This window comes from Strigops habroptila, chromosome 9, assembly GCF_004027225.2.
Source record: "Strigops habroptila isolate Jane chromosome 9, bStrHab1.2.pri, whole genome shotgun sequence".
Taxonomy (NCBI): domain Eukaryota; kingdom Metazoa; phylum Chordata; class Aves; order Psittaciformes; family Psittacidae; genus Strigops; species Strigops habroptila.
This window is the reverse complement of record NC_044285.2, coordinates 15,324,728-15,337,993: the sequence shown is the minus strand read 5'-3', so window position 1 is coordinate 15,337,993 and position 13,266 is coordinate 15,324,728. Positions and strand designations below refer to the sequence as shown.

General features: G+C 40.0%; 1 protein-coding gene across 4 annotated transcripts in view; it reads left to right on the top strand.

Moving 5' to 3' along the window:
• The window catches only part of MYO1E (myosin IE), a 252,434-nt gene that overhangs the window by 187,510 nt on the left and 51,658 nt on the right, over nt 1-13,266 (top strand). For all 4 annotated transcript variants that reach the window (XR_003993184.1, XR_003993183.1, XM_030497694.1 and 1 more), the window contains one exon: nt 12,624-12,767. Coding sequence is in view for 2 of the 4 variants with exons in the window: in XM_030497693.1 (XP_030353553.1) it covers nt 12,624-12,767 (144 nt within the window). In the remaining 2 variants the exon portion in view is untranslated. The remainder of the gene's footprint in view (nt 1-12,623; nt 12,768-13,266) is intronic.

The following is a 13,266-nucleotide window of genomic DNA, read 5'->3' as shown; positions in this document are numbered from 1 at the left end:
TCTACCCAGTGTCTGAAGTCTAATCTCATTTCTTGCATGAACAGCAAAACATGAAAGCTAATAAAAAGGAGTTTGTGAGTTAAGCTACATGTGTCTTGCCACCCAGGTGTCAGCTCCACTGTAGGTGAGTGAACACCACCTCCTGATCCTTTTCCCTATTGCTCTGAGTCAGTGCTGCCGAGGTAAACAGGAAGCTGCTGTAGTCCTGGAGCTTTTACTCTCTTTACTCAGCACTCTGTGAAATTAAAATAAACATGGAAAGCAATTTTTACATTAAAACCTCCCACACTGTGGAGCTTCTCCTGGCCCCCCAACAAGCTCCTCCTGTTGGTCAGCAGTGAGAGGAGTTGACAGGTCACATGTGAACCGCGGATGTTTTGGAGGAGGGTGGACCATTCCTGCTTCTCCCTGAGTGTGCAATAAAAGCTTTTCAGCTCTTCATGACATATCCCACCTCCCACTGTCAAGCTGTGCAGCACTGCAGGACTGTGGCTCTGAGGCTCTCCCTGTTAAGGTTGTCCCCCCCGTAAAGTGACCTGTGTAGAAATTAGGTTACCTGAGCTCTATATTTGAACACAGTCCAAGGACGGATTATGCAGCCCTTTAATCCAACACGAAAGTAGATGTTCTTGAAGCCACCTGATTGGGAAAATCTCAAGTAAACCTAACAGTATACCTTTAAATTCTGCAAGCAGGACTTTGGCAAATGAACTCCTTATCATGGGGCACCACCCTGGTACAACACAACAGTGATTGTCTTGTATTGCCCTGCTCATCCCAGTTGAAACAGCACTGCATATGGGAGGGCAGGTCCCACTTATAACAGTTGGAAAGGTCAAAGCAAATATCTCAATAAAAAGTTAATTTGAAACCAATGCCAAGTCCAGTGCCCATGTTAAGAAATAAACATGACTGTATGTCTGTCTTTTGGCATCTTGGCAGTTAAATGTTCTGACTCTGAGCAGTAAATTACACTGAAAGTTTTGTGGTGTCAGCACAAAGGTGCTTTTTGGTACATACTGTTGAAAAACTAATCTTGGCCACAGTTATCTGCTATATAAACCAAAAAGTTGCAGCTTTTATCATGCCTATTACAATAAAGAGTGTTTTTCTTTATCCTGAACTGCCACAGACATGTGACTACATGACAACCTCCACTTCAAAAAAAAAAAAAAAAAAAGTCTGTATTCCCTCTGGTTTGTAAATAAGTTCAGAAAATGGCTGTATTTATACCTAAAAGAAACACACACACACACACAGAGACTCAACTATTGTTTTTCTAAATTCACCTGTGATTCAGGGGGGTAATTTAGCTAATGTGCTTATTTTATAAATCATCTTTCATTTTTTTGTGCAGTTGCTACATACTTAGAATCATAGAGTCCCAGGTTGGAAGGGATCTTAAGGATCATCTGGTCCAACCTTCCTAGGCAAAGCATGACCTAGACTAGATGTCCCAGCACCCTGTCCAGCCGAATCTAGTATACAACCAGAATCTCCCCAGCACTAACTTGTGCACATTACTCATCATCTTTTCAATGTGACTCCTTGTAAAAAGGGAGTCTCCATCTTCTTTGTAGCCAGTCTCTCCTGAGCCTCCTTTCCTCAAGGTTGAATAAACCCAGTTTGCTCAGCCTTTCCTCATATGACGGGCTTCCTATTCCCTGGATCATCTTTGTGTCCCTTTCCTGGACCCTTTCCAGCCAGTCCACTTCTATTTTGTATGATGGGGACCAAAACCAAACACAGTATTCCAGGTAGGGCCTGGCAAATGCTAAGTAGAGTGGGTCTTTGTAACCACCCTTTAAATACTGGATCATGGTGATAAGGTCTCCCCCTTAGCCTCCTTTCCTCCAGGCTATTTTCCAACTTGATGAAGCTGGTGGCAAAAAAACCATCTAGTTAGACATTCTTGATTAAAAACAACAGTAATAAAACAAGGTCCATGCCAATTTCGATAATATGCCCAACCTGTTGTATTCTTACTCACAATACATTAGCAATTGATGAGATGAGGACAAACACACTAGACAAAATAATGTGTTGAGAAGAAAATAATACAGTTTCATGTGCAGAATATAGTATTCCTTATTGCTGCTGGAGAGTGTTAGTGCTTCACATTGGAATTAAATTGGTTTGTATCTGGAGGTCTTAGGAATATGTGCTAAGCAAATAAAACAACAAAAAGTAGGTTTGGGGTGATAGGCAAGTAAGAGTGTCTCCTTAAGTAGTGTATTATTAAGTTAATGAAACTGGCATATTGGGGTTTAGATGTTTTTATGTTTTAATTAGATGTCTAAGCCATTCAAAAATAATCCATTTATTGAGATTGTTTCAGTTTATTTACATATTTTGGGAAAGATAGTTTTGGTCTTTTTAAAACAATCTAATATTTAAAAATTCATTGTTACCTGTGTATGAGAGCTGGTACACTGTATTAGAACTGTATTTTTAAGGAGTTTTTTGTATTGGACTGTTCAGGCAGTAAAAATGGTGTTTGTAGATGTGAGTTCAGTACCCAAGAACCTTACAAAAGGCATATTGAGTTAAAAATTTATAATGCATAAAGATGATACAAACTATAACACTGAACTTGTTACACTGCAGTTACAGTTCCTCCTTCTCTAGGACATATGCTGGGCACCGTTTTAAAAACAGGATAGATCTCCATCTGGGGCTGAGTAGTAAGGGTCAGCACGGGGTTAGAAAGGCTGTCATAAATAGTTGTTCGGTGACATTTGGGATTGTGATTCATGCAGACCTCCTCCCCTCCACCAGTTCTCTCTCAGTGTAGCCAGACTGTGAAAAGCAGGTGAGCTGGTGTGAGGGCTGCACAGGATGCGGCTGGGCTCCCGCTGGCCGCCCTGGGGCTGCTGGTCCACATGGCTTTCACCTTACGGGCTGCTTAGGTGTTCTTGCATGGAATGCTGTGCGGTTAGTGAACCAGGACACAGCAAGCTGCTTCATCTCCTAAAGGCAGCAGACTACAGACTGAAACCAGATCACTGGATTTTGATCATTCCGATTTCATTAAGCTTCATCAATTAAGTAGTATTTTAAATGGAAAAAATAGAGCTATCTTGTATGTGTACTACTGCAGAATAGGAAAGAATAACAACCTGAAAGCCTTAGAAATCTGGAGGAATCTAGTGTGTTAAAAAGTGTAGGAGTATATTATGATCTTAATGAAAGAGTTAAAGTCTTACTGGTAGATGCATAGTTCTTAATCCACATAATATTTCCACTATTTAAGACATTTACTGTCATTTTATTATGTAAAGTTTTTCTTTGGCAATGTTATTTCAATAAAATTAGTTGCTGAAAAGTAACTTTTTTATCACAAGAGAATAGCATTACAGTTTTACTCTAAGTTCAAGGAAAGATTCAAAACTAATAGTTTGGCATCTCCTTTTTCTCACACTTTGTGATTACTGGCAGTATTGAACATGTTTTTCAAAGATAAGTCACAGTTCATTGGGGTGTAACTGAAATATGAGCTATTATAAGTATTTTCTTTTAGAGTATAGTGTGTTCCTGTTTATAATTAAAACTGATTCCCAATAACAAATGTTTATGTCATGAGCTATTTTTAGTCATTTGAAAGTATTAGTGACTTCATTGGAAATTGATCCAGTAGATGCAGACAGAGTGGATTTGTTGTAACTGATACTCTTTGGTTACAGTGGAGTAGTAACTAAATGGTGTTTTAATATGAGCGGTTTTATTCTCTGGAAATTCTACAACCACTGTGATGATTTCTACATCCTTAATACTTGCAAAAATTGATTGATTTATCCTCTCCTCCTTCAGTATTGTCTTGTTGACTTACCAGTTTAAATACTAATTAATGCAGAAATAATGCCATCCTCTTCGCTTTCTATTCTGCATAGATAAAAAGAAGCAAAACCTGCAGCTAAAAATAAGGTTAAAATAGTTTTTTTCTTTTAATATTTGCTGGTACACCTGAACCCAGTAATCTTTTGTGAGAGGACCGCGTGTCTACAGAAAGGGAAACCATGACAGCAGGAACAGGTAGCATTAAAATCCAGGCAAATACCAGGTCTTCCAGAAGGCATAATAGCAAATACTTGTGTAGATAACAAAGAAACATTTTATAATTCAGTTTATGACTATTGAGCTTAACACCTCACCACTGCAGCAATTTTGTATGCATTAGTGGAATAGCAAAGGCAGATCCTCCGGTGCCCAAAGGAGTTTTCTGCTGTTCATGCTCCTGAATGCACAGTTGTATGCCAGGTGAGCAGCCGTGGGGAGATGCTGTAGCCATCCTCTCATTAAGACCTCTCTATCTTTGTGGAAAATAGAGCGGTATGTGGAGGGTCTCTGCTAACCAGCCATTAAAATGCCTTCACCAGCTGACTTGGTGAACTACAGAATGGATGTGCCCTTAGTTTGCTGATGGGAACAGCTGTCCTTGAATTGTCACTGTGAAATTGGAGACTCCAAGACTGCACAGAGAAGTAGTTTTCCAATAAAACTATGTCACAAAGTCATCAACTAGGGGTACTGCTGGGGACAAACTTCGGCCTTAAACTCTCAGGTTAATGTCTTAGCAGTATCAGTCTGAAGAGGAAACCTTCATTTTACCATTGAAACAAAAGGCTCAGTAGAAGGGGGAAAGGAAGAGCAACTTTCAGCTGCTTTTCATGTGCAGCAATACAAAGAGGGCAGTGACTGAGCAGAAAGGAATTCACTGGGGTGATTGTGGCCTCTGAGCACAATCTGGTTGGTGCTAAAGCCTGCGATTCTAAAACCTGGGAGACAGGGCAGGGAAGTGAGCGCTGACATCAGCTAGAACAGGACATGGCTGGGATGGCACTGTTGTAATATGCCACGGGTTTTCCTTTCTCCAAAAACTTCAGCTGGCACTGATACAGTATGTACCACACAGCATCAAAATGTTGTCTTCTAGCAATGCGTGTGTGAGACACTGGTCCATGTACAGAGCTTCTGAGTCATGCTGGTCTAAGGTTCCTCTCTCTGGAAGCCAGATGGTAAGCTCCAAGTTGACTTCAGTTTCTTGTTTAGTTTCAGGATGATCAAGAAAAAAAACTTCAGTCTGATGCTGTAGGAGAGGCAGTGGCATCTTGTCTGCATTGACTGATAGAGTTTTCAAACTACACATTTCAATTGAAGACCGTAATAATATTTTTTGTGAACGTGATGCACAGAGGAAGACTCAGAATAAATTCATCATATACAAATTGTTTTCTGTTGTTTAAAACAAACAAACAAACACAAGTCTTGTTCCCAAAGGGGTGAAGGAGACTGGAGGCATTGTAGCTGTGGAAAATTTTGTGGTCTTTGGCCTCTGAGATTCCACTTGCTGTGTAGATTTTGGAGGTGGTGGTTTGCAAATAATCTCAGCATCTCTTTTCCAGGGAGATAGGAGGAGGAGGAATCAGCATCCATCCTCTTTTTTGTAGTGACAGTGAAGGAGAGAAGAAAAAGTTCACATACACATACATGCCCGTATATTGTACAGCTGCCAAATGAATTTTAATACTCAATGGAACTGTGCTAGCAAGTTTGAGTTAAAATGTACAATATTTTGTACTGTTACGTATAAGATGTCTGATTGCACAAACCATTTGAAACCCATTTTTAGTGGAGAAGAATGACAGTTATAAAAGCTTTATTATACATTTAGGACTGGTAAAGACAAGGTGAAACTTGTTTGTTGTAATTGTTCTCTTGCATTTCCTTAACTTGCACAATATATACATACAGATGCAAACTGCATATGTAATTTACAGGCCAGGAGTTAATGTGCATGGATACTGCTCTGTGAAATAATTGGAATGGGGGTGGTGTGTACGTGTATATACATATATATAAAAAAATAAGCTCATTGACTAAATGTTGCTATTGCATGGCCTATCTCTAATCCACCACAGTTACGGGAAATTTTGGCTACTCATGCCATGAGGAACAAATCAAACTTAGACCAGCTCTGGAGCCTGCTCAGTAAGTCAATAAGGCAGTTAATGTCTAAGAGCAAGTCAACCATATTAAGTAGCTAACAGTATTGCATTTCCTTGAGAAGATTATTTCTTGGAACATCAGGCCACATCCATCCAAAAAGCTGTGGGGTAAGCAAGCATGAATTTACCATTCATTAACTACTTTCTGGTATCTGCCCACTGTCTTTGTAAGTTGTATCAAAAACTTTAGCACATTAGCACGATCTGCTCTTCAGCTCATTCTCATCTTTATTTTGTTCTGTTGAGTAACTTTGCCTTATTCTTTAAAATAACCTTTAAAAAATACTAGTGAAAGTTAATACTGATGCAATACATGGTCCTCACAGTCAGACACTGAGGTAACTATTTTGGTAATGTTGTATTATTTGTCTTACAAGAATGCTGATGTCTTTCCTAACTCCTGAAAATGATGGTGACATGGTTTAGTGGTGGACTGGGCAGTCCTGGTGGACTTGATGATCTTAAAGGTCTTTTCCAACCGAGCTCATTCTGTGAGCACGATGTGTATACCCTGTAGACATCTCACATTCCCATAACAAGCATGCATTTGCTGTTCAGATAAGGAGGCTTCAGTTTCTGTCTCGTCCCCTCCTCCTGGCCCCGGCTGTGTTGGTGGCAGGGAGGTAGAGCTGTGGCTGCTCCCTGCTCCAGAGCCCAGGGCAGGCAGCGATGGTGGGGAGTTGCCCTGGGGCCAGGCCCTGCTGGGGCAGGCAGCACCCACACAGGAGCTGATGGGAGCAAGTCGCCCAAACGGCGACCAGAATCTCCCACAGCCTGTAGCAGGCTCTGGAGTCAGTCCTTCTAGTGACATTGGGTTGAATCCAGCCCTGACTGAGAGTGAACGCTCAGAACTGATGACTTTTTCCCACAGAAATTGTTTCAGTATTTTATTTCCCTACCTGTGGTTTTTGGGATATTAATCTGCTAGTAGTTTCCATTCCTGAATATATTTTTGATGTTTTTAGTTCTCTGTATAAAATGTCTGTCCTGCTGCTAGATGCTCAATATTTTTTGCTTTGCAAGTTCCTCAAATCCTAAAGCATTGCTTTTTGTCTCACTTAATACCTGCCTCACATTAAATTTGAATAATTTGCCCTTTATCTTTGTCCATCTGTTTGCTTCTGCTGTCTGCCTTTAATACCCTTTTTGAAATATGGGCAGATCATTGCAGCCAATTATCTCTAATTTTTCTAACATTAGAGCTATTCTCGCAAGAGCTATTTCAGAGCACTTCTGTCTACTGTGGCTTCTCAGTTTTGATTATCCCAGTGGCGGGCCAAAATTCACCTGAAGTATTTCTGCTGAGAACAGCAGACCTTTGCTTCATGGATTTATGTGAAAGATTCCTGTAAGTGGATTACAAGAGTTTGCTATTTCGATGGATGATATCAGTGCAAAAAGTTGGTAGTTTTTTGTTTGGTTGGTTGGTTTTTTTGTGGTGTTGGTTTGGTTTTGGAGGTTTTTTTGCTTCTTGTTGGATGGAAAAACTGGTACAAATTATTCATGTATGAGACTAGTGATACGTCTCCATTAGTAGGAGCACTGATGTCAGGTGTAGAGTAAATGGTGTGCAGCTTTTTTGGTTTTGTATGGCTGTGTATCATTTGGTATTGTATTCATAAAACTCATCTGAGTAGATAGACACATGCCTTCAGAACTACAGTGATTTCATGCAGTAGTACTCTGTCATAGCTAAAAAGGAAAAGAAAAGGACATGCTTATAATCGTTTGACACTCTTACTCCCTTGTGGAGGCTGAGAATCATTTCTGATGGAGGATTGATGTTTGACACTGAAAAAAGCTGTCAGATTCAGGATGGCAATTCTTCCCTTTGTGGGAGCTAAAAATTATTATTTATGGCATGTAGGTTGCTGTAGTTCAGACATAGTTCTGATGGAGAAAGAAGGCTCTTTCTCAGAGGCAGAATATAGTCTCTTCTGACCCCTTGTTTTTAGTGCTTTATTTTTAAACCTACTATTTTTAAACAACTTGAAATACAAAAATATTTGCTTTTTTTCCCAGTTAAAAGAAAACCCTGTTGTGACACAGTATGACTCAATCTTTTTATAGCCGCATCAAATACATGTTGCTTAGGATAATGCAAAAGTATACAAACAATTATAAAGGCAAAAGTAAGAAACGGGCAGTTGCTATTGTAACAAAAGGTAAAGGGCAGCAGAAAAAAAGTTCTGTAAATAAATATCTCATCAGTTATTACTAATTCCAAACAAAACAATAATATGCTTTAATCATACCAAAAGTAGTACAGGAAGTATAGAGACTACTTAGTACATAGAGAGTATTTTATATCCACTCTCTTGGTATTAATGTAGCAATTGTCTTAATCTGTTAACAAGTGGGTGTTAAGGGAGATTTACAAAGTGAGAGTAGAATCAAGTTTTTAGGTTCTTTAGAGTCTTGATTGTTTTGATGCTGAAGGTAAGAAAGTTATTGAGGTGGAGAGGGCAGCGCTGTTTAGTCTGTAGCCAGGTGGGAACTGTTAATGGGCTTCTGAAGCAGTATGGCTCGGAAACAGTAGGCTCCTAGCTCTCAGGGTCATCTTGTGACTCATAAATATTATTATTAGTCAGTGCAAAGCAGATCTGATTCTGAGCCTAAAACAGCAGCCAGATGAATAATAACAGCTGACAGCCATGCGGTATATGCCTTTAATTCCAGCTTCACCAGCCCAGCCTCCATTCCCTGTGCAATCTCAGGTGGTTTCAAGCTCAGGAAGAGCCTGAAGGAGGCCTGGCAGCCAGGTTGTTCAACTCCCTGTTTCCACTTCTGTGGCTTTTAGCAGGCTGTTGATGTGTTTTGCATTTTTTATATTTTCCCTAAGCTGCCAAGCTCTTTTCTCAGCTGCTGAGGCATTATTAGTGCTGACACAAAGACTTTGATTTGCTTACTTGCTGTATGCTTAGATCAGATCTTTCACTGGGAAAACCAAAGAGAAGCCAAGTTGCTGTTTGCTGACATCCGAACTGTGTGGCTAGGCCCAGGGATGGACCACAAGCTCTGAGCCTGGGTCTGACTGTGCCGCAGGGGAGCTCTGCTAGAGTTATGAGTCCTCAGTGTGGTTAGTGCTGACATGGGGGTGTGGGGCATCTCTACTGGCCCTTGTTCTGCTGGCTCTGAAGTTCCTCATCAGTCCCAGGAGACTGTCCCTGGAGCAGGTGGAGAGCAGTGGCAGGGAAAGTGTGTGATCCCGTGTGAACAGAAGACGATTGGCAGCTGAGTGAGCTAGTCTGAGTCCTCCCTGCAAAGCAGGTTCAAGTTAAGGTAGACACCAGGTAACTAGCTCAGGTGTAAATTGTCTCCAGTCTAGAATGCTGCATTCATATGTGGATGGTAGAAAGCTCTAGCTAAAATGAAGGTTAAGTTCTCAAGCAATATGCAGTAAGAACAAATCATTAGTGTTTGCAATGTGGGCAATTGAAAAGCGTTATAATTTTGAAGTATATATCCTTGACCTTCAGGAAATATACAGCGTGAAGAAATATGAAGAGTTGCTTTTGCAACTGCTATGATGTGGAGGGTTTTTTTTTAGATTATTTATGCATGACAGGAAGAGATTTTCTATAGGAAGAGTGTTTTTGTTGGTTTCTTTTTTTATTTCAAAACTATATTAAAAACCAGTTAACTGTTGGCTGGGCATGGTTATAGCACCATTTGGAGGTGACTGAAGTTAATAAATTCAGGTTAGACTCTATAGTCATTGCTTATGCTTGGAAGAGCAAGAACTTGGGGGTGTCCTGTGGAAAGAGCACTCCCTGTTTTGTTGCCCAGACCAGGGAGGTGCTAGCTACTGCGTGTGGCCATCGTGCTGGTCTTGGGTTCCTGGAGAACGGAGAGAGCAAAACTTAACCACAGATGAATTTAGCACTACTAAAGCTTGGGCTTGTTTCTAGATCCTGCGGAGAAGTCTGACAACAATTTGTTGGCAATTTGCTGCTGCTTTGTATATTTGCATGTAAGACCATGCTTTAAGGGAAATAAAGTAGTTCCAAACTGCTGATGGAAACTGCTATTTAAAATGTGATAAAATATTAATGTGAACAATTTAGCGCCACCCCTCTCAGCTGTCTTCTGTGCTCTTGCTTTTTTAGATATTTGGGTTGCTGCCTTTTTATTAAATCTCTCTGCATCCCTTTCCATTTGACTGTATGTGATACTGTAGCACTCAGATTTGATTACAACTGCACGTCCAAGCAGTGCCTAAGTGCTGGGGAGAGCTGCTCTCAAGGCAGGCTGAGCTGCCCCCTCTTGTTTGCATGCTGGCTTGCTGCTTTTGGGAAAGAACTCTTTGGTCTGGTGTAGCATGTGTGGCTTAATCACTGTTAACAACTGTCACTGACTTTTTTAAAGCCTGCTGTTTTGCAAACTGTGTGCACATTTTCCATATATCCCATGGCTTTGTGAGCTTTGTGTCTCATTTCTTACACATTTTCTGTAGCTCACTCTATTATCTGATACTAAACCACATACTGTATAGCTTTGTAAAGAATGTAATTCTCTGTATTTACTTTGATACCATACCTTTTTGTCCACCCTGCCAGTTCCTTTTTCCAGAATACAGTTTCACAAATAGCTGATGAGTACACTGAAGGAAATGATGCTTCTCTGTTGGACTTCTCTTTTCTCCAGTAACCAGACCTTCCAACTGATTTTTTTCAGTCACATGTTTCATAACAATTTCCAGAAATTAATTGGTTCCTTCATTTTCTCAGTGCTTTCAGCTCACTGCTTCCATTGTACAAATGTAAAATTGACAAGGTTCATGCAAACTCAGCTAGTTTAAGATTGCTATTTTATTGTAGCTCATGTAAGAAAATTGCTGAGATTGTGACTTTTCAATGTATTTACATCCTGTATTAAATTTAAAAGCATCCTTTTAATTCAAGCTTGCAACTCTTTGTCAGTGTTAGCAGTGACAGAGCTGCATCAGTGGTAGCAATGGCTGGAGACTTAATAGAAAACACATATAAAGCCTACAGTTCTGTGCTGCTTGCAGTAGTAAAATGGGTCTGGTTTTAGTGCAAGCTAATTTAACTTGAGCTAAAAATCCAGTTGGTCCTTGGTTTTTCAGTCAGTTGAGATGAGGCTAACCTATAGGCCTGACTCCATTTGCTAATATATGTTATGCATTAAATCTGTGTCTTTGTTAGTTTTTGTTGGGTTTTCCCCGTTAGATCCAGTGAAGTTTGTGGGAAGATGTAGTCTGAGGCTAGTTTAATGAACACTTTCAGCCAACCTAGCTTAAAGCAAGAACCATGTGCTCCCCTGACTCCATTTGTTGTTCCTACTCCTGTGCCTGATCTTGGTACGAGTGCTTGACTGTTTACATGAGGGAACAATTTGGCAGATGAGCTTTTGTGTTGGTACAGTTGCATAGGTCATTCGCTAGTGCGAAAGTGTGTACGCGCAAAAGTTGCACCTCTCTAAGTTGCTCATGTCCCATTTTGAAATACTGGAGTGCAGCCAAAGTGTTGAGAGTACTGTAAATCATTCATTATTTTATTCTGCCAACTACTTTATGCTAATAATTCGTGTGTATTCTGATAAATATTGCTTGATCCCATAACATACATGGGAGCAGGGTGGATAAATCACGTTGTTTGAAACTGTGGTATTAAAAAATGAGGGGAATACAGACAATTGCCATTTTGTTGGCCACATCTTCCTTGACAGCACACACAGCTTCTCAGTGTAAAACGTGTTAATTCCAGCATCACTAATTTCAGCATTGCATAAAAAAAAAGTATAAAAAGGTGAGAGGGCAGAACTCCATTAGCGTCATCTGCCAGGCTATAGCGAATAGGTTTGGGTTTGGAGAGCAGGTTTATAGCTGAATTAATAGCATTGATCTAGACTGGGTTTAAATCTGCTTGTGGGTGTATCTACAGAACCTAACTACTGTTCAGATCAGCTGGAAGAAAAACAGACTCTGATTTCAAATGGTACAGCTTGAAATGTCACAAGTTTTCGGTACTATCCTGAAATAGTAGTCTGTAAGTGCAGGGAGAGAATATCTATTCAGATGTCAGTTAAGCATGGTGACTAACGGATCAAAAGGGACTGTTAAGACACGCAGTCGACAAGCTGTGTAACGTCATCTGCAAAACATCACGGTATACTTACTGCCTCAGGCTCATGGCTTCCGCTTGTGTTACGGCATATGTACAGGTTTGACTTAAAAGACTGTAAAGGGTGGAGAATCGATCCTGGTGGTGGTAATTGTCCTCACTACTATTATTTGCACTGTAGGAGTGTAATTTTTGCATCCTTAGGTTCCAATAACTGCATCTTAGTTGGAGAAATTACTTTTTCCTGCTAGATTTAGAAATGTCTGCCATCTGAAATCCCTTCTGTGTGTAGACATTCACAAAACCATGGCATGACCTTCACATTTTTGAGGGCAGTGCAATTCTTTAATAGTTCAGAGGTAAGTCAGTTGACAGCATTTATGTATGTTTTTAGGTAATGCCTGGATCAAGAATTAGAATTCAATGAAAGAAAAACATTTTGGAAGTTAAGATCTGAATAGATGGCTTTCAGTTTTCTAATGCTAATGAGAAACATAATAACCTTTTTGATGCTTATTCTGCTTTCCTGCAGGGCAGCAAAGGACACTACAGGTATCACTGGCAGAGCCACAATGTCAAGCAGAGTGGAGTGGATGATATGGTCCTTCTGTCCAAAATCACAGAGGATTCCATAGTGGAGAACCTAAAGAAGCGATACATGGATGATTATATTTTTGTATCCTTTATAATGTTGTTTTTAGAGGGGCCCTGTCAACTTGCTGAGCCAATGTGAAACTAATTATATGTATGTATTCTGTGTAAGCAGATTACTCAAACATGCTGAGTATTTTATGTGGCAGTTCACCTGAGATTACACAAAATCCTTTGTAACTGAGCTAATGATGAGGGTTGAAATTAAGATCTGAAAAATTATTTTAAGGTATTCTTTTTGATATTTGGAATTGTTATTATTGAAGGTATGTCTGTAGCTTTGTACATTTATATATCCCTGTGACCCCTGAAGCTACTGCAGTAGTACTACTTCCAAGAGCAAGAATTAGTAGGTTTAGGGTGTATATATGTGTCTTGATACCATGTTGTCTTTTATACCTCCCCAATTCTAATGGTTTCAAAGTAGCATTTCTTCTGTGACATAATCCCATTTACAACTTATTCTGGAATTGATAATACTGTGAATCATGGGCTGATGGAAACAGGTGACCATCTGAACATCT